The 20,798-nt window shown below is 46.8% G+C and overlaps 1 protein-coding gene across 1 annotated transcript in view; it reads left to right on the top strand.

The window, feature by feature from the left end:
- The window catches only part of NOX3 (NADPH oxidase 3), a 635,497-nt gene that overhangs the window by 357,717 nt on the left and 256,982 nt on the right, over positions 1-20,798 (top strand). Inside the window, exon 7 of the mRNA XM_073585751.1 lies at positions 6,214-6,343. Coding sequence (XP_073441852.1) covers positions 6,214-6,343 — 130 coding nt within the window. The remainder of the gene's footprint in view (positions 1-6,213; positions 6,344-20,798) is intronic.

The raw sequence follows: 20,798 nt of genomic DNA, 5'->3' as shown, positions 1-20,798 counted from the left end.
AGCTGTGACAAAAGTGACTAGAGGATAAGGGAGATTTTGAATCTCTGCACACACTTTTGGACACTGGACACTTTTGGATTGTGTGAGGCCCACTGATATCTGAGCGCTATGTGACAGGCTCGATGGCACAGCTGTGACAAAAGTGACTAGAGGATAAGGGAGATTTTGAATTTCTGCACACACTTGTGGACAGTGGACACTTTTGGATTGTGTGAGGCCCACTGATATCTGAGCGCTATGTGACAGGCTCGATGGCACAGCTGTGACAAAAGTGACTAGAGGATAAGGGAGATTTTGAATCTCTGCACACACTTTTGGACACTGGACACTTTTGGATTGTGTGAGGCCCAATGAATATCTGAGCGCTATGTGACAGGCTCGATGGCACAGCTGTGACAAAAGTGACTAGAGGATAAGGGAGATTTTGAATCTCTGCACACACTTTTGGACACTGGACACTTTTGGATTGTGTGAGGCCCACTGATATCTGAGCGCTATGTGACAGGCTCGATGGCACAGCTGTGTGCAAAAGTGACTAGAGGATAAGGGAGATTGGATTGCTTTTAAAAAAGCAGTTTGCGGAGCAGTGGGTAAACAGCAATGCAGGAATGTCAGGAAGCCTTAGAAGGCAGCCCAACAACCAACACCACTGATACACCACTATATAGCCTCCCCTTGCGCTGCACACACAGTGACTGGTGTGTTGTGCAGGCCAAATTGCTAGCAGCAGAAGCAGTTTTTTTTTCTTCTCAGCAGGACAAAAAAAAAAAATTGGGATTGCTTTTAAAAAAGCAGTTTGCGGAGCAGTGGGTAAACAGCAATGCAGGAATGTCAGGAAGCCTTAGAAGGCAGCCCAACAACCAACACCACTGATACACCACTATATAGCCTCCCCTTGCACTGCACACACAGTGACTGGTGTGTTGTGCAGGCCAAATCGCTAGCAGCAGAAGCAGTTTTTTTGTCTTCTTCCCTGCCTAACGCTCTCCCTACAGAATTAGCAGCAACCTCTCCCTATACTAAGATCGGCAGAAGTAAGATGGCGGTCGGCGTGCACGCCCTTTTATACCCCCTGTGACGCCCACCAAAGCAAGCCAATCACTTGCATGCCCTTCTGAAAGATGGTGGTGACCCGTGCCTATGTCATCACGTTGCCCACAGTGTCCGTGGATCCTGATTGGCTGAAAAAGAGCGCAAAACAAACTTTTGAAACGCGACTTTGGCGCGTAAGTCGCCGACCTCGTGGCCGACCTCATCCTAGGGTCGGGTTTCGTTTCATGAAACCCGACTTTGCCAAAAGTCGGCGACTTTTGAATTTTTTCGACCCGTTTCGCTCAACTCTAGTCCTTACCCGTGTATGGCAAGAACTTCACTATCATTTGAATGTGTGTAAGGCAACAAATGGAGCCCATATCGAACTGCACTGAATAGGTATGAAACTGGGAGAGTTTTTCTTTTATTTGGAGCAGATTCTTTTTTAATGTTTTTTGTTGCTTTCCAGTGACTGGTCAAAAGTGAACCATGACTTTATGGACACACTGTATATGTATTTATATATACACTGCTCAAAAAAATAAAAGGAACACTTAAAACAACAGAATACAACTCCACGTAAATCAAACTTCTGTAAAATCAAACTGTCCACTTAGGAAGCAACACTGATTGACAATCAATTTCACATGCTTTTGTGCAAATGGAATAGACAACAAATGGAAATTATTGGCAATTATCAAGACACCCTCAATAAAGGAGTGGTTCTGCAGGTGGGGACCACAGACCACATCTCAGTACCATTGCTTTCTGGCTGATGTTTTGGTCACTTTTGAATGTTGTTTGTGCTTTCACACTCATGGTAACATAAGACGAACTCTACAACCAACAAAAGTGGCTCAGGTAGTGCAGCTCATCCAGGAGGGCACATCAATGCGAGCTGTGGCAAGAAGGTTTGCTGTGTCTGTCAGCGTAGTGTCCAAAGGCTGGAAGCACTACCAGGAGACAGGCCAGTACACCAGGAGACGTGGAGGGGGCCATAGGAGGGCAACAACCCAGCAGCAGGACCGCTACCTCTGTTTTTGTGCAAGGAGGAACAGGAGGAGCACTGCCAGAACCCTGCAAAATGACCTCCAGCAGGCCAGAAATGTGCATGTGTCTGCACAAATGGTTAGAAACCGACTCCATGATGATGGTCTGAGTGCCTGACATCCACAAATTGTTCTTTTAGTCTACAAATTTCTGACAACATGACTCCAAATTTCCAAGTAATAAATTTGGGATTTTTTTCTCTGAAAAGGAGAAATTGTCAAAATTGAAAAAAAGACATTGCTTTCAGACCTCAAACAATGCAAAGAAAACAAGTTCGTAATCATTTAGAAACAACAATACTAATGTTTTAACTCAGGAAGAGTTCAGAAATCAATATTTTGTGGAATAACCATGATTGTTAATCACAACTTTCATTCATCTTGGCATGCTTGCCATGCTTCTGGCGCAAAAATTTAAGCAGTTCTTTGTTTGATTGCTTGTGACTATCCATCATCCTCTTGATTATATTCCAGAGGTTGATTATAATTGCCTTGTAATGTTTTCATTTCCGGTTCTGTCCAGATGTCACTGTATCCCAGAATTCCAAGCGGAGAAAGTTCACTGACCGCCATATTGGGGCACCCAAGTGATGGGTGTCTCAATATGGAAACTGCTGCTGGTACCAACCTAGTGCGCGGTACCACCAGCGGAACACCATAACAGCACACACACTCTATACGCCATATGCACCTCACACACACTCACTCACAATCACACACACTCACACACACTCACCCTCACATTCACACTCTCACAGTCACACTCACACACACTCACATTCACACTCACGCACTCAGATTCACACACTCAGACTCACACACTCACATTCACACTCTCACAGTCACACTCACACACACTCACATTCACATTCACACTCGCATACTCACTTTCACACTTACAGACACACTCACAGAAACACTCACACTCACACACTTAGACTCACACACTCACACTCCCTCACACTCATACACTCACGCAGCCTCTTGTGCGGTACCACCAGCGGAACACCATCACACTGCGCTTGCATGAATTCCACACAGGCACAGTGAATCATTCGGCTGATCCCAGCAGCAGATGTGCGACGTGTCTACAGGCAGAGGAAGCCGGTCACATTAAAGGGGATTTCACATGAACGAAAGTCCATTTTAAAAATTGTCTGTGTCTGACCATGTACGGAGCATACCACATCTCCTGGGCAGGGGAGGAAGCAAAAGACAATACTGACATTACAACAGGGGAACACAGAGGATTCATTTTGTGAGGTAAAATATTTCACTGACTGTTTTTAAACAATATTTTGCCTCACAAAATGTATCCTCTACGATCTCCTGCTGTCCTGCTGTCCTGCTGTAATGTCAGTATTGTCTTTTGCTTCCTCCCCTGCTCAGGAGCTGTGGTATGTTTTGTACATGGTCAGACACAGGGGTGAGAGAGACACAGCATGGGGGGAGACAGAACAAATGGGACAGCACATTAGGGAAGAACACAGAACAGGAAGGAGAGAGACAGCAGACAAGGGGGATAACACATGGGGTAGACAGGTCAAAGAAGAGAGCACAGACGGGAGAAGTCAGCACATGGAGAAAGAGAGAGTGGATAGGTGGGTGAGCACAAATGGGGGGGGAGATTCTCAATGCTGCAAAGCCTGCCGCCATTGTGACATTACCGCCCTCCCAATGCGATAGCATCGGGTCTCCATCTAGTATATATGTGTGTTTTTGAAGAATATTTTGATTTTCAACTATGTCTAAATGACAGAGAACTGCTGTATGTAAAAGCTCATGTTAAAATCACATTGCAATCAGATAGCAATCTCACTGTATTCTGATGTAAATCGGATACTAGGTGTGAAAAATCGGATTGTACTCGCATAAAAAATGCATGACACTCACATGACACTTGCATTACACTCGTCCGACTCTCCTGCATCAAAATCAGACCAATTTTTAAATTGCTAGTGTGTCTTCAGCCTTATAATGCTGATCAATGCCTGCATGTAGCCTAATGCTGCAGGGAGAAAAGTAACTTTATTCTCCTTAGCAGCATTCCCATTTCAGTCACGGAGCAGTGCTGGTCCAGTTACCTCTCTGAGTATACGAAGAAGCAGCTATAACCACGCACTGACTGGCAGCTGAGAGTGGTGACTGAACCAGCGCTTGGGCCGCCCCCTGACTGAAATGGGAACATTGCCAGGGAGAGTAAAGTTAATTTTTCCCCCCAGTATTAGGCTACCTGCAAGCACCGGCCAGCATTATAATGCAATTAACCTGCATAATAATTCCCTATCAGATATGGGGTTATTCTGAAGGTTAATAAAGATTTTTCTGGTAACAGGTTCCCTTTAAAAATGAATGAAGTTGGTCCTCAATCTTTTAACTTCTTAGATGCTGTGGTCAAAAGTGACAGTGGAATCTAAAGTGTTTAACAGGGGGTTAGACTTCTCTCATTCAGCCTATAAGTCCCTTTACAATTCGATATTGAGGAGATAAATAATTTTATTTGGCAGCGGGGGCCAAGCAATGTCTTTCAATTCTGCTATACACATATCTCAGAAGCATGACCCAGTAGATTCCTTTCAGTATAAAACTTCGTTGACAACGATAACCTATGTTCATAAGTATTTGATTCCTCTTCTAAATTAAGACATCTGGCCCTCACTTCTGTCCATAAAATAGCTGCTGATAGAAGAGCATGTGACCAGATCTTTTTCTATTGAGAAGATTGATGGATTGATCTGGCCATGTGGCCCTCCACTAGCAGCCATTGTATGAATGAAAGTGATAGATTGTGAGGAAAGCTGCTCTAACAAGAAAATGTGCCTGTCCTCTTAACCTGAGAATCCTTCTGTGAACTGGTGTAAGGGGTGTACCTTGACCGTGTGATGGTCCACTCCCATTCTTCATATATTGCCTTGCATGTATAATTATATGTATTGCTGTATCTAGCTATTTGTACATAATTAATAGGGAGAGTGCAGTCTCTCAGTTATTACGCTAGATCCCCACATTAGTGTGCATAGTATTGTAGGAATAGGAAACTAGTGTAAGGAATAGTTAATTAGAAGGAGCCAATAGTGGTTAAGGTAGAGGGTTTTCCCTGTTTAGGGCAGTAGGGCCTTGAATCCCGTATAGGACAGACAGTTCCATAACATTAAAAGCAAGAAACACAGCCATCCATGGCCCAGTGGGTCAGAAGTGCAGCCATAGCAGCAGTGGTGACAGCATTGGTGAACCAGAAGCTACAGCAGAGGTCACAACACTACAGGGACGCAGGTTGCGCGAAAATGTGGCAGCTCACTGCATGGGCAGATGGCCTCATCTCCGGGGAGAAATGGATGAGGAAACTTCTGAGCATAGTGAGACTGAACAGGGAGGACGCTGTGGTACTGGATGAGACGGTATGAACCAGGCACGTACTGAAGGATGCAGGAAAGAGTACAGGGAAAATGAAGAATATGGACTGCATGGAATCCTATGCTAATGTTGTATCTAATAAGGATGTGCTGTGAAAAGAAAGAAGTAAAGTTCTACATTTTAAGTGGCACGTTGACTGTGTCTCTGTTTGTGTGCAAACGACTGGAGGGAGTCTTAAGCAGTATAGAGAAGGCCCTGAAGGTGCGGAGACTAAAAAGGCAAGTGACAATGGGACATTCTTTGAATGTTACGGGAGACCAGGGCACGCAAGAGCAGATATTATAGGCCACAACTACGGCCCTGGCACGCCATCACACTGGTGCTGACAGTCTAACTGAAAAATGCAGATAAAAAACAATTGTAAGCTTTCCTGAGCTCCTCTCATCTGATTTATGACCATAGGTGACATTAAGGTTGAATCTTCAGGGAGACATAAAACCTATCATAGCCAAAATGTAAAATTTGTAATGAAACCTGTCTGCAAAAATAATTTTTAGCCCAAAATGCATGCATTTAAGCAAAAAAAAGTTGTCCTAAAAGGCGGCCAATGCCTTTAACATACACACATTTTGTAGACACAAGTGAATCCTCCCAAGATATCTAAATTAAGGCAAAATTATAAATCAACCTCCACCTCGTTTTACAAGATCTGATAGAGTAAACTTTCTATTCAGCCTTTTCTCACAACTAAAGTTTATAATTTGTTTTATTTCTCCAGACAGATAGTTCGTGGCCAGACAGCGCAAAGTATTTTGCTACATAATCTTTCATATTGTAAAGACCATTATTATGAGTGGGGAAAAACTGCACAATGTCCTGTACCACAATTTTCCGGCAGTAAACCTCTGGTAAGAATGATATTTGGTACTGATTACAGGATTCATTTAATCATAGGATTAATTTCAGGAATGTGTGTGTATCACAATTAAATACAGCAATTGCTTAATAATTGTTTAGTTTAAAGTGGTTTTCCAGGAAAATATACAAAAACAATAAATAAAAATATATAGATTTATAAATAGAACTTTAATTGGCAAAAACACTTGATTTGTATAGGGGGAATAACTATGAAAATGGACACCATGCTTTGCATTGTTAGAAACCATGTATTAGAATATACATGCAATGGTTTTTGCATGGTGGAATGATGCAGTGATCTTCATGAGAGAGACTTAGGCTACTTTCACACATCAGGTTTTCGGCGTCAGGCGCGATCCGGCGTCGTGCCGGAATGCCGGATCCGGCAAATGTTTTGTAAAACCTGAAGTGTCGGATCCGGTTTTCTGCCGGATCCGTCTTGTTCTTGACAGACAAAACCGGATCCGTCTCATCCGGTTCATCCGTTTTTCTATCCGTTTTTCTATCCGTTTTTCTATCCGTTTTTCGACGGATTACGCCGGATCCGGTTTTTAAAATTGACCCTTGTGGCCTTCCGAACGGGATTGGCTACTGGAAAACTAGATATAGCATGTTCCTACAGCCCTTCTTTGACAGGTTGTAGAGAAGAAAGTGCAGGTTGGAGAGAAGAGCAAGTTACTGGCGAAGATGGATGTTGTCATTGGAAATATTACCACTAGAAGTTCTGTGACGGTTTCAGGGACAATTTTCCACTATACTTTATGTCACCTCAAGGCAGAGTACACTGGAATGACAGAGTGTGAAAGATTTGTGCCCTAAACTTGTGTACCTTCTGGACCAACAGTATATACCTTTGCCAACCAAAGTTGGCTATCTTGTCATGGTCTTACTATTTTTACCTTTAGGCCACAGGTGTGTACCTGGTTGTGTTTTATGAAAAGTATTTCACCTTTTAACAAAAGTTGTGTACATTGGTAGGAAATCACCAACAATAAACACAACTTTTTAGGTGAAATACTTTGCTTCAAACACAACCAGGAACACAACTGTGGCAAAAAGCTAAAATTTACCCACAGTTATATACCTGGTTTTGAATACCTTTTTTCCTTTGAAATACCCTGTATTTAACCTTTTTTTAAAACATAGTTCGCCGCAGAAAGAAATGACAGACAACCATTGTGAAACGATAATTTAACTTTTATTTAAATTTTTTTTTTTTTTTGTAAAATGTTTTTAAAGTGCAAAAAACTTTTTTAATAAAGGTTTTAAACCCAATGGGCATTTTTATTACAAAAAACACACATTACAAATCTGTGTACTGTGGGGTGGAAATACTGCTGGAGGGGCTGCGGGACACTTCGACACTGGGTGTGTGGAGAGAGGACTGGGATCGTGGTGGGGAAGGAACAGTTAGAGGTGAAGGTGTGGAAAAAGCTACAGAATGGGTGGACATGTGGGAGGCAGAAGAGGTGGTGGGCGGTGGAGTGGAGGGTTGGGCAGGGACTGTAGGAGCAGATGATGTTGATGGAAAGTTGTATGGGGAAGGAGTTTGGTACGGGGAAGGAGTTTGGTACGGGGAAGGAGTTTGGTACGGGGCAGGTTGCTGGAAGTGGGGAGATGTCTGGTACTGGGGAGGTTGCTGGTACTGGTGAGGTTGCTGGTATGTAATAGGAGGGGGAGGATGGAAAGTGGCTGGAGGGGGTGCAGATGTAATAGGAGGGGGAGGATGGAAAGTGGCTGGAGGGGGTGCAGATGTAATAGGAGGGGGAGGATGGAAAGTGGCTGGAGGGGGTGCAGGTGGAGGAACTACAGTGGTGGGAGGTGGAGGTTGGGAGGTAACCTGCTGTAGAGCACCGTGGCACGAATGCATTACATGCATCTGCTGGGTAGGAGATAGTGTTGCCATGCGCTCCACAACAGACCTGAAAAAGGTGTGGTTTGGCGAAGATCTTGCTTCTGAATGCATGGTTTGCAGAAGTGTCTTCACCTCCAGAATGCTGGAGTTGATCTGCTGAAAGCCTGTGGAGATTTGCTCTGACAAGACTTTGAGACAGTTCTGGAAAGATGCATTCAGATGCAAGAACTCTTGCGCATAACTCTTTTCCTGACCCCTCTGCCGCTGCCGCCCAGTACCCGCAGGTGTACAGGGGCAGAAGGGTGGGGTAAAGGGAAAGCGATCTCCTCACCAGCAGCTTCATGTAATGTAGGCGGCCACGATGCTCCTGTGCTGGTGGATGGGACAGATGGGTCGAATGTGTGGGAAGGCTGGGAAGGTGCAGATGTACCGGGGCGGTCGAAGTGTCCCTCGGTGCCGGTCTCCTCAGGGATCGCCTCAGAAGGGTCCAATCGTGCAGGCTCCCGATTGCTGCTCACCGTGCTGTGTAATAAAGAGAAAAAAAAACAATTAAAATACTGACATGGTATGGCCCTGGCTGAAAAAAAAAAGTTACATCTAACATTTTTTTCACATGTGGTGTGTAATATTTACCTTCTGGTGAGCATTGTTTCCCGGAGGAACGACAGGGCTTGTGCGTACTTGTACTTGCTCCTGCGTCCTCCAGATCCACTCGGGGCCCGCATCTCTTTATTGAACTCCTTCTTGAAACGATCCCTCACAGACCGCCACCGATTCACAATTCTGTTCCCTGAAACGAGAAAGGAGTGGTTAGTATACAACATCAGTGTTTCACAAACTCCAGTCCTCATGGTCCCCAGGGGTCATGTTTTCAGGATTTCCATAGTAAATAGAAATCCTGAACACATGATCCGTGGGGACCACGAGGACTGGAGTTCGGGAAACACTGGTTTACATCAAGCAACCGGTACTGTATATACTTACGCTCTTTAATCTGGGCCCGAGCTTCGAGGTCCTCCCAGCGGCCCACAAGGAGAGAACAGATTTCCTCCCAGAGTCGTCGGGTAACGATCAGGTCAGCATGGCGGCGGTCAGCCATATTCCAGAGCGGCTCCCTTTCTCTGACGAGATCGATGAGGCGGTCCACATCAATCCCTCCATCCTCACCGTCAGAGTCGGGAGCACGCTGTGAAGGCTGTTAAAGAAAAAGACAAAAATAACATAATTAGCCTCCACAAAAGAAATGAAATAAAAAGTGCAAAAAAACAAAGCAAAAATATTTATACTTACACGCTGGTGACCGCCGAGTTGCTGTCGCCGACGACCCTGGGAGGCACTGCGAGGACCTCTTGGCCGAGCACCAGATTGGGAAGACTAGAGAAGAAAACAAAAAATGTTATGTCTTTGGATGTAGGCATTTGTTTGCTGTGTGTGGTCTGCAGAACATTGTTTTCTATGTGTTGTGTGTAGTGTGATGTTGTGTTTCTGCGTTTGATGCAAAAAACTTACCAATTGTGAGCCCACTCCAGGTGTCTGTCCACCCCTTCCTTCTTCTTCTGGGAGCTCCTCTTCATCTTGTGATTCCTGTTTTGAAATAAAAGTCAATGAATAGACATATATTACAGAGATGATGGATTTTGGAAATAAAAACTTACCGTCAAACGCTGACGATGCGAGGGAGGGCTCCCAGAAGAAGATGTGCTGTCCTGTTGATGGCCAGACTCCATGGCTGTGGGTATTGCTGCTGCTGTTGCTGCTGCCAGTGATGCCATTTCTGCTGCTGCTGCTGCTGCATCTCTTTGGCGGCTGTTGAATAAAGAGAAACAAAGGGCCAATGAATATCTTGATATTCCATGGCCCTAGTTTGGAGGAATGGGGGATTTGATAATTACCGTCTCTCATCTGCTGCTGGACTCCCCTCCTCAGCATGTTCCATTTGCTGCTCCATTTGGGGTGGTGCTGATGGTGCTGCTGCTGCAGATGTCTGCTGCCTTCTCCTGCTCCTGGTTCTTGGCTTGGGTGGCATGTTGGGTGTGGCTGAGGGTCCCATTGTCTTGCTTTTATATATCTCCTGTGGTCAGAGCTACTGAGCATGCTCAGACCAAAAAACCGGATCCGGCGCATTGCGGCGCTCATAGGCTTTCATTGTGTGAAAAAGCCGGACGCGCCGGATCCGGCGTGTCCGGCTTTTTCGCCGGAGACAAAAAACGTTATAGTAGACGTTTTTTCCAGACGCCGGATCGCGACACATTGCTGGATCCGGCGAAAACCGGATGAAACGCATGGCCATCCGGCGCGATCCGGCGCAAATGCAAGTCAATGGGGGGGAAACCGGATCCGGCATTGCATTTCGCCGGATCCGGTTTCTGTCAAAAGCGCCGGATCGCGCCTGACGGCGAAAACCTGATGTGTGAAAGAGGCCTTAAAGAGAACCCGTTACCATGAAAATGCAGTCAAATTTGCAGATATCACACTATACAGCAGGGGGAGCTGAGCAGGCTTCGGAAGAAAAGATTCAGAATTTCCTGTGTTTCAATTATTTAAACTGCTACACTTTCTGGGATTTTTGGTCAAGTGGGAGGTCCTATCAGTGACTGACAGCTATGTCTGTATTTACACGTATGCAATGAAAATTGCTAATAACTGATAGGACCACTTACTAGACCAAAAATCCCAGAAAGAGCGGATGTATAAATGATTACAGCACAGATAATACAGAATTATTTCTCCAAAGCTAAGTTTTTCACAGCTCCTAATGCTCTAAAACATGTTTCCTGCAGATTTAACTGCATTTTCATGGTGACAATTTATTTTTAATAAATTTAATTTGTTCAGGCTATCCATAAACCTAACAATGACTGTTGTGCTGAGAACATTTTGTAGGCACAGATGAAGATTGTATATGGAGATTATTGCTCAGTGGTAGAGGAGGGCTTTTTGTGTTATTCCACAATTTCCTGCTGATGCCGCTGACACTGTTTTTCTACAAAATTTTATCAGACAGACTGAGCAACATGATGGCTTATATTTTAATTTGCTATAGTGATTATTCTTAGACAAAAGAAGCATCTTTTACAAATTTAGGCTATTTATTAATTTATTTGCAATTACGTTTTGTTTATTTATATACACTACCTTGTAAAAGTTTAGGGTCACTTAGAAATGTCCTTATTTTTTAAAGAAAAGCACAGTTTTTTCCAATGAAGCCAACATTAAATGGTTCAGAAATACACTCTATACATTGCTACTGTGGTAAATGACTATTCTAGCTGCAAATGTCTGGTTTGTAATGCAATATGTTCATACAGTAGGTGTATAGAGGCAAATTCCAACAACCATCACCCCAGTGTTCTTATAGTACTTTGTGTTTGCAAATTGTGTAAGAAGGCTAATGGATGGTTAGAATACTCTTGAAAACCCTTGTGCAAGTATGTTAGCACAACTGAAAATAGTTTGGCTGATTAGAGAAGCTATAAACCTGACCTTTAGTGATGACCGAACGTGCTCGCCACTACTCGTTACTCGCCCGAGTATCTCGGTACTCGGTGTACTGGGCGAGCACCGAGCATTTCTGAGATTACTCGGCGGGAACTTGGGTCTCCACCCAGCATTTTTGGCAGACTTTAGAGACCCAATCACGCTGCAGGGAACATCTGCCAGGCAATGAAATGCCGCAGCCATCTTTGTTGTGGTCGTGCAGTGATTGGCTGGCTGCACAGCATCATCAGGGCTATAAGAGACCGGATGCCGCCCTGTTCGGTGCATTCAGCTCCGGATTGAGAGAATGTAGGGAGAGCTGCAGCCTCGATATGGTCAAAAGTAGGGATTTATTAGTTAGTGTGGGGGTCTACCATCCTAAACTACTCACATCCAGCTAAAGCAACAGTCCTCTAAGGACTAATTCTGGAGTATATAGGTTCCAGTGTTAGGAAGGCAGGGTAGTGTATGTCACTCTATAGACATCAGTGCAAGACCTGCAGGCACTCTATGTGTGTATATAGATCACTGCATACATCAAGTTGTTCCATTCCCTTCCTATGTTCTGGTGCTGCTGCTACCTGTAGGATATATTAGCTGTATATAGATAGCCCCAGGTGTACTTGGAATACAACCTGTGGTGTAGTGACCACTATGTCTGCTAGGGGGCGCTTTGTGGGTGTCCCAGGATGGGCCTACATTGTGGTAATGGGTATAGGATGCTCAATGACCGTTATGTATCCCAAGGTAGGTGGCTTTGGGATGGAAGCTTGAATATGTGTGTTGATCAGCAGAGGCACTGCTGAGCTGTTGTTACACTGTGTCAGTGAGAGCTTTCCAGGTAGCTGGTGAGACGGGCTGGACTAGCTACCTACAAACCCACCCAGGGGTGTGTGTCTAAAAACGCCCATACTAAGCTGTATGTGTGTGAATGGGTGTGAATCTTATATTGGACCTGCAATGAGGTCATAGCCATGTGATCCGGTGGGCGCGGCTATGGACCATATAAGGTAACCAGAGTAGGTCACAAGAGAGAGTGCATGGATCTGATTGGGCCATGTGGAAGGTCCCGGCATGCCTAGGTGGAGGAAGGTGTGCTACCTTCCTGAAGACCACGTGCTGAGGCTGCTGACCCAGTGAGGCCTATGTATATTGGCTGTATGTGAGGAGGGATAAGCCTCCTGTGTTTTGCTGAGGCTCCAGGACTGAGCCTGAAATAATGAACATTTATGCTTGCTTTTGCCTGAGCTAAAGGCTATTCCTTGTGTTATGTGCTGCTTTATGGGTTATGAAGCAATAAACCCTATGAACTTTTAAAGGAACGTGCCTCCTGATTGACTCCCGTGGCTTCTGAGCGAGACAAATCCCTACAAGCCCATACATTTGTCGTTGTGGTATCTCCGTGCCAGCTCATATCTGCGTGTGCTCAAAGTTTGGCCAGTTTATGGCTGTTTTCTTTTTTTGTCCTGGGTGAAACTTTACTTATATACAGCACTAGTTAGTCCAAAAGTAAAAAAAGAAAAAAGGGCACACATTTGTCGTAGTGGTATCTCCATGCCGGCTCATATCTGTGCGTGCTCAAAGTTTGGTCAGTTTAGGCAGCTTTCTTTTTTTTGGCCTGTGTGTCACAGTACTTATATACAGCACTATGTGGCATTATTTTAAAAAACAGGCCACATTTTACAGTGGGGTCTATCTGTGACACTCCTCCTCATACATCTGTGTGATAAAAATTTGTGGATTGTAGGCCGGTACACCAGTGTTTTCCTGTCTGGTAGTCAAGGAGGGGGCTGGGGAGGGCACAGCCTGGAGGAAGCCCCCCATGGCTGCAGTGGGCGGGCAAGTTTTTTAAACTTGTTTTGGCCAGAAGGATATGAATGGCTGGGATGGGGACCAGGGGAGGAGTTCGGGGTGGGAACAGCCTGGGCAGTGGGGAGAAAGTGCGGGAAAAGCCTCATTCGGGAGCTGCAAGCAGAGGAGCGAAGACTCACCTTACAGAACAGAGAAGAAGTGGAGACCGTTGAGGAGCTGATGTCCTGGCTCCAGGACGTGGCACAGTCCAGGAGGGGAGGATGGCTCCAGACCCAGCTGTCCTCCCTCCTCAGGGCAGCCGATCCACCAGGAACCAGCCAGAGTGGAAGAAGGACGCGGCCCTCAGAAAGATTGTCACCGGAGGTGACAGCGCGCAGCAGGCGACGGCTGCAGAGCCCCTCCAGGGACCCTGCGGGCGGTGCAAACACCGGGGTACCTTCTCCCCCCAGCGCCCGTCCCGGCAGGAATCCACCCAGCCGGCCCACGAGCACAAGCAGGAGGAGAGCGGGAGCCGCACAGGAACAGCAGGCCAGACCGTAAGCAAAGGCGGGAGCCGAAGTATCGTGGAGCGCGGCGGTGCCACGCCGGCTCACAGGAGCATGAGCAGGCCGCGGCAGGCCTGCACCGCAACGGCGGGGCGGGCAGCGGGAGCAGGCAAAGACAGTGAGGACGGCGGCAGCAGAGGCTACGGCAGGTGCTCCCTGGGATGTGGCCCGCTTCGAGATGCCTGACAGACGGGGTGCCAGGCTGAGTGGTGCAGCAGACAGGGGGGGCCAGTTTGATGACATCCTGCCTGGCCCCAGTACTGCAAGCTGGACGGAGAGAGCGGTGGGCAGCCAGGAGCAGCTGTCCGGCAGCCGGCCGGAGGGTGCATCGGACCGGACAGGACGGTCCGGGTCTAGGGATCCACGTAGGTCCCGCTCAGGTGGGAGTTCAATGGAACGGCAGGAGTTGCGTGCTCAGGTCCCCCCTGGTGACAAGGAAGCCAGGGGCGCGGGCCATAAGCAGCGGAGTGGACATCAGGATCACGGAAGACGTCGGGACTCGGAATATTTGGCTGGTGGGGACACAGCACCCGCACAGCTATGAGAGTATGGATCCATGTCTTGTATGTCGCCTGCAGGGGCTGTATTGCAGGAGGTTGGAGGTAGGTTGGGGGAAGGTAGGGAGCAGAGGGGGCGTAGTGGGCCTAGCGGGGCTGAAGTGCCCGGGCTGAGGGATATTTTGGACAATATGTCACAAATATTGAGGAGACTCGAGGGGGGGTGATTGGTGAGGCAGCCCCATCTCCGGCGGGGACATGGTTAGCGGGTCACGGGTCCAGCACTCAGTCAGAAGGTGAGGCACTGCGCTCGGTTGAATGCGAAGGAGGAGCATCGGCGGGGTATCGGTCTCGGTGCAGACCGAAACGGACAAGGGAGATAGGATAAAACTGGATGATAGGGCTAAGGGAGATGTTTATGTATGCTTTGAGGAGCCTTTGGGGGCTCATTTAAAGAAAGAAGTGAAGGAAAAGATCTGGCGGGATGAATATGTTGAGATATTCTCCCTCCTTCCATTGGAAAAGTTCAACCTAGATAAGGGGAAGAAGGATGATAGTAAAAAAGAAGAAGAGGAAAAGAGGAGGTGGCGGTTGATTCCGCATACATTTGTAAACTGGTTGCAGGCATTTCCTATTTTGGCGAGTGTCATAGGTAAAAAGTCTCCGGACAATTGTTCTGGCCTGTTTTGTTATCTAGACGCTATTGGGGAGGTGCATCGTATTTATGGGGGGCAGGCATGGCTGCGATATGACGAGCAGTTTAGACAGAGGAAGGCGGTATGGCCAGAGATAAAATGGGATCAAAAGGATATCGGGTTGTGGCTGAAGGCGATGGCTCCAGTGAGGTATGGGCAGTCCTTTCACGGGAGCGGGGGCAGTGGCAGTCAGCAAACAGGACACGGAAGTGGTGGTCAGGCAACCCAGGGAGGGAAGAAAAAGTCAGGAACGTGCTGGCAATTTAATGATGGGCAGTGTAAGTACGGGAACAGCTGCAAGTTCAAGCACGTGTGCTCCCACTGCAATGGTAACTCGCACGGGGCTTCAAAGTGTTTTAAAAAAGGGAAGGGTAAGCCACATGTGGGTGCCGGTCAAGGGGGAGAGCCCAGTGAGAATTCAAGAGATGGCCCCCTTTCTAAATAGGTACCCGTCTCGGGTAGAGGCAATGTTATTTGGAATGGTCTTGTTGAAGGATTCAGGATTCCACCTCCCGGCCATGTGGTTCCTTTCTCTGTTAAAAATTTGCGGTCGGCAGCGATTCATGCGGAGGTGGTAGATGCGAAGTTAAAAAAGGAAGTGGAATTGGGCAGAATGGCCGGTCCGTTCCCCACGGCACCAGTAGCAGGTTTGATTGTTTCCCCTTTGGGGGTAGTGCCAAAGATGGAGCCGAACAAGTTTCGTTTGATTCAGCATTTGTCATACCCAAAGGGTTTGTCAGTCAATGACGGTATTGATAAAGAGTTGTGTTCGGTGGAGTATACCTCCTTTGATACGGAGGTGCATTTGGTGCGACGTTATGGTTCAGGGGCTCTGTTAGCAAAAGCAGACATTGAATCCGCTTTTCGATAATTGCCGGTTCATGCGGAGAGCATCCCGCTGTTGGGTTGTTTTTGGAACGGGGAATTTTACCTCAATAGGTGTTTGCCGATGGGTTGCGCAATTTCTTGTTCACTTTTTGAGATGTTTAGCACGTTTTTGGAATGGGTGGTAAGGGATGTTGCAGGCGTGCAATCTATCATTCATTATCTGGATGATTTTCTTTTTATCGGTCCCCCGGATTCACCGTTGTGTAGGAATGCGTTGGCCGCCATGGTTTTGGTGGCGGAGCGTTTTGGGGTGCCACTGGCATCTGAGAAGACTGAAGGCCCTATGACCGTTATAAGTTTTTTGGGCATAGTCGTTGATTCAGAAAGGATGGAGAGTCGTTTACCAGAAGACAAGTTGTTGTTGTTGAAACAAGAAGTTGATAGGATTGCGAAGTTGCAGAAAGTGCCCCTAAAGGAGTTGCAATCCTTATTGGGGAGATTGAATTTTGCTTGTAGGATCATGCCCATGGGTTGCATTTTTTCTCGTCGCCTGGCCGATGTGACGGCGGGAGTTAAGGCTCCACACCATTATGTTCGTTTGACTAAGGAGCATAGGGAGGATTTGGCGGTTTGGCAGAAGTTTTTGCGGAATTACAACGGTCGTTCGTTGATGCTAGAGGAAACATTGAGCAATTTTGACTTTGAGATCTATACGGACGCAGCGGGCAGCTCTGGTTACGGCGCCTACTGTAGAGGGAAGTGGAGCATGGGGCAGTGGCCGCAGGCATGGAAGTCATTGGGCCTGACAAAAAACTTGGCATTGTTGGAACTGTTTCCCATTGTGGTAGCTGTTTCATTGTGGGGTCCTATGTTCGCGAATCGGAGGGTGCGTTTTCATTGCGACAACGTGAGTGTAGTGGCAGTGATTAACAGTTTGTTGGCCTCGTCTCCCCCGGTGATCAGATTGGTTAGGGTTTTGGTTCTTCAGTGTTTGGAGTTGAATGCAGGGATTTCTGCAGTGCATGTGCCCGGTGTGACAAATTCAATAGCAGATTCTTTGTCTCGTTTTCAGTGGGACCGTTTTCGAGTGTTGGCACCAGGAGCAGAGGCCTCGGGCGTGGAATGCCCTTCTTATCTGTGGCAAGTGATTATGGAAGAGTAGGAAGACTGATTCTGGAATCGTTATCGCATCAGACCTGGTCGGCCTATACTCGTGGCGAGTATGGCAGAGCTGGGAGTCGGAATGGGGCGGGGTCGAAAGCGAGGAGGATAGGATGTTGGTGGTATTGTTTTTAATTGGGAAGGCGACAGACAGTGGTTAGTCCGCTGCTAAGGTAAACAAGTTTGTAGCGGGTTTGGCTTTCGGTTTCAGATTACAGGGGACGATGGACGTGACAAAACAATTTTTGGTGAGACAGGCGTTGAGGGGATTTCGCAGGGGTAAGAAAGTTGTTGACAAACAAAGGCCTATTTCGTTCAGTACGTTGGAGGGCTAAGGTAAAGTTCTGGAGGGTATTTGTACTTCAGGTTTTGAGTTGGCGCTGTTTAGATTGGCTTTTTCTTTGGCTTTTTTCTGGGCAATGCGCATTGGCGAGGTGGTTTCAGGAAGCAGGGTCTCAGCTGGAGCGGTGTTGGCAGAAGACATGGAATTTTGGGCAGGGGCATTGTTTTTTGGATTCGGCGTTCAAAGACTGATCAACTGGGTAAGGGCAGACGGGTAGTTTTGGGACGAGTCGAAGGGGCAGTAATGTGCCCATGGAGTTGTTTGGAGACATATTGGAGCGAATAGGCAGGTAGAATGGGTCCTCTATTGTGCCATGCGGACGGCACCTATTTGTCTCGCTTCCAGTTCATTGTGCTCTTGAAGAAGGGATTGTCAGAGCTGGGCCTCCCCCTGGACATATATGGGTCCCATTCCTTTAGGATCGGGGCTGCAACTGAGGCTGACAGTCTTTGTCTGGGGGCAGAGGTGATCAGGAGAATTGGCAGGTGGAAGTCGGATCGTTATTTATTGTATGTTCGGCGTTAATTGTCGTTGCTGTATGTTTAAGGATTTGTTTTTTCCAGACTCTGTTCTGTTTTCTCAGGTGGCGCCCCCTTTTTGGCTTGGATATTTGGACACTCATACATGTATTGTGGTGCACTACGAGCAGAAACAAGGCCAGATGGTAGGCAATTGGGCTTTAGGAGGGAGCAAGTTCTGATACGTTGGTTGGGCTTCCGAGGTATGGTGTGGAGCAGGGTGCTCCCGGAATTAGCCAAGTCCGCTCGCCTGGACAGACCCCCCGATGTTCTTGTTATACATGCTGGGGGTAATGATTTAGGGGTAAGGCCAGTCAGGGAATTGATTAGGGACATACGTTCCAATTTCTTGAGATTATGGACGTATTTCCCGAATGTGTTGACTGTCTGGTCGGACGTGGTACCTAGAAAGAATTGGAGGTAAGCGAGGTCCTTAAAAGGGATTAACAAGGCTAAGGTTAAATTGAATCGGGCAGTGTCGGGATTTGTGTGAGGCATTTTGAGTTGGAGGGAGGTGTCGGTAATTTCTGGTTGGACGATGGGGTTCATTTAAATTCTATTGGTATTGATCTATGGGCATTGGCAATACAGGAGGGGATTGAGAGGGCCTTCGTGGCATTGGGGCACTCACGAGCCTGAGGTGGTCAGGGCTGTTCGTGTTTGGCGGGGGGTGGGGTTCTTGGAGTTGACGATGATTGGTCGGGGAAGGATTTGGAAGTAATATTCCCGACAGTTTTAAAATTGTATGGGGGATCTGGCTTTTTGGTTATGGGCTCTGGACGGGGTTTTACCTCGGGAGCTCTGGTGGTTAGTCTCCCGGAACGGGAGTTATGGTGCCCTCGAGCTGGGGATGGACGGCTGAGGGTAACATGGTGGTCGAGTTCTTTACATTGGTTTTGAGCCAAAAAAGGTTTTATAGCCAGATCTTTTAGCTCCAAGAACCCTCCCCTCATATTGCATTATGGTTAATATATTGATGTTTATGGTTAATGTTATTGTTTGTTAATAAAATTGGCCGCTGTGGCCAAAATTATCCAAAAAAATTTAAGTTGTAGTGTGTGTTATTTAAGGGTGGGGACATAGGAAGGAATTGGGTAGGTATTGGTTAACGGAGAAGAAAACTGGAGTCGCCATATGCGGTCAAGTTATATACAGTACTATGTTGCATTAATTTAAAAAACAGGACATATTTTACAGTGGGGTCTATTTGTGACACTCCTCATACATCCGTGTGTAAAAAATTAAGGCCTAACTTACCTTTTTTGGCCAGTCTGTCACTCTGGTTATATCCAGCAGTCTTTTTAATCCAAAAAATTAAAAAAAATTAATAGTCTGTTATTTCAGACTGAGGCCTGATGTATCTGTGGTGTAAAAATCATTGCTTCGCAGGCATACGATGCATAGTTCTGCCTGCTAGCCTTGTTCTACTCATTATTTTGTGTTTTCAAAACCTGACACAAAACCTAACACAAAACCTAAAAAAATTAATACAATCTGTTATCTCAGGCTGAGGCCTGGTGTATCTGTGGTGGAAAAATGTTTGCTTCGCAGGCATACTGATCGCATATAATTTTTCTCCAAATAAATCAATTTTGGACGTGACGCTGATGGTGCATGTGGAGCACCCAGGCGCGTGAGTGCCGGGCAGGGCCGTGGGGTACTCGGTACTGGGCCCGTCCACTTCAATGGGGGACGGTGTCACGGCGGCAGTGGCCCGGTCCGTGGCCCTGGGGCATCCATTAAATAATAAAATAGGACTAGGGGAAAAGTTGTTTGTGATGTTGTTAGATGTGGTAAAAATGAAGATAAAGTTTATAGATGATTAAATACGTGACGCCACCTGTGGTATTCTGGTCAGAGGTGACCAGCGCTGCGATGTTGTTCCCCTGAGACTGTTGGTGTGTCTCAGCTGAGGTGAAAATAACTCTCCACAGGTAGAGCAATAGTCCCAAGGCAAAGATGTTTGATTAATAGTTAAGATGGCTGTGAACGTTGGGGTGCAGGAAATGAGAGAAGGGCACAGAGAGGTGCAGTTTATTTACCTTTTACTGGCAATTGATTGCAATCAGGAGTACCACAAACAGGTGATGGCTTGAGTCCGGCTCACCTGGAAGCATTCAGGGGATCCACCTTGCCAGGTGGGGGTTTAGGACCTTCCTTCTGCGCTTTGTGTGTGGGTCTCTGCTGTTTATAACTAAGCTGAGACCCTCTATTTATGATGATTTATCTAACCTGTACGGCTGTCAGCGTGAGCCTATTCCATGGGTACCGTCCTTTTCTCCATCAGCCCCGGGCTCCTTATCCGCTGTCATGCCCTCAGGTGTTCAATGTCGCACAGGAACTTATAGTCCCCTGTACTTTCAGATCTGGTGGCAGGACATACAGCTCCTGCCCACCCAGGACTCTGGCTTCCCTTTCTCTCTATTAGCGCTTTGCTCCGGGGTCTGCTATAGGCAGTTTTTAGCTTCCCCAGAACCTCTCTGTCTCTTCTCGTGTCCTTTCCCTCTTCACTGATCAGCTTCCCCTCACCAGCTCCTCACAGATCAGCTCCCTGTCTTGAACTGACTGGATCTTCCAGAAAGATCTTTTTACCTCACATTTAACTGTCCTGTCATTTGCTCACAGCTGCTCTCGTTTCCATGACAATTCCCTCAGCTCACTTCTAGCTGACTCACCAACCCCCTCTGCTGGCCAGAATTAATAAGGCATCTCCC

This window comes from Dendrobates tinctorius, unplaced genomic scaffold, assembly GCF_039654945.1.
Source record: "Dendrobates tinctorius isolate UK_male_01 unplaced genomic scaffold, ASM3965494v1 ptg000087l, whole genome shotgun sequence".
Lineage (NCBI taxonomy): Eukaryota > Metazoa > Chordata > Amphibia > Anura > Dendrobatidae > Dendrobates > Dendrobates tinctorius.
This window is presented reverse-complemented; position numbering and strand designations above follow the sequence as displayed.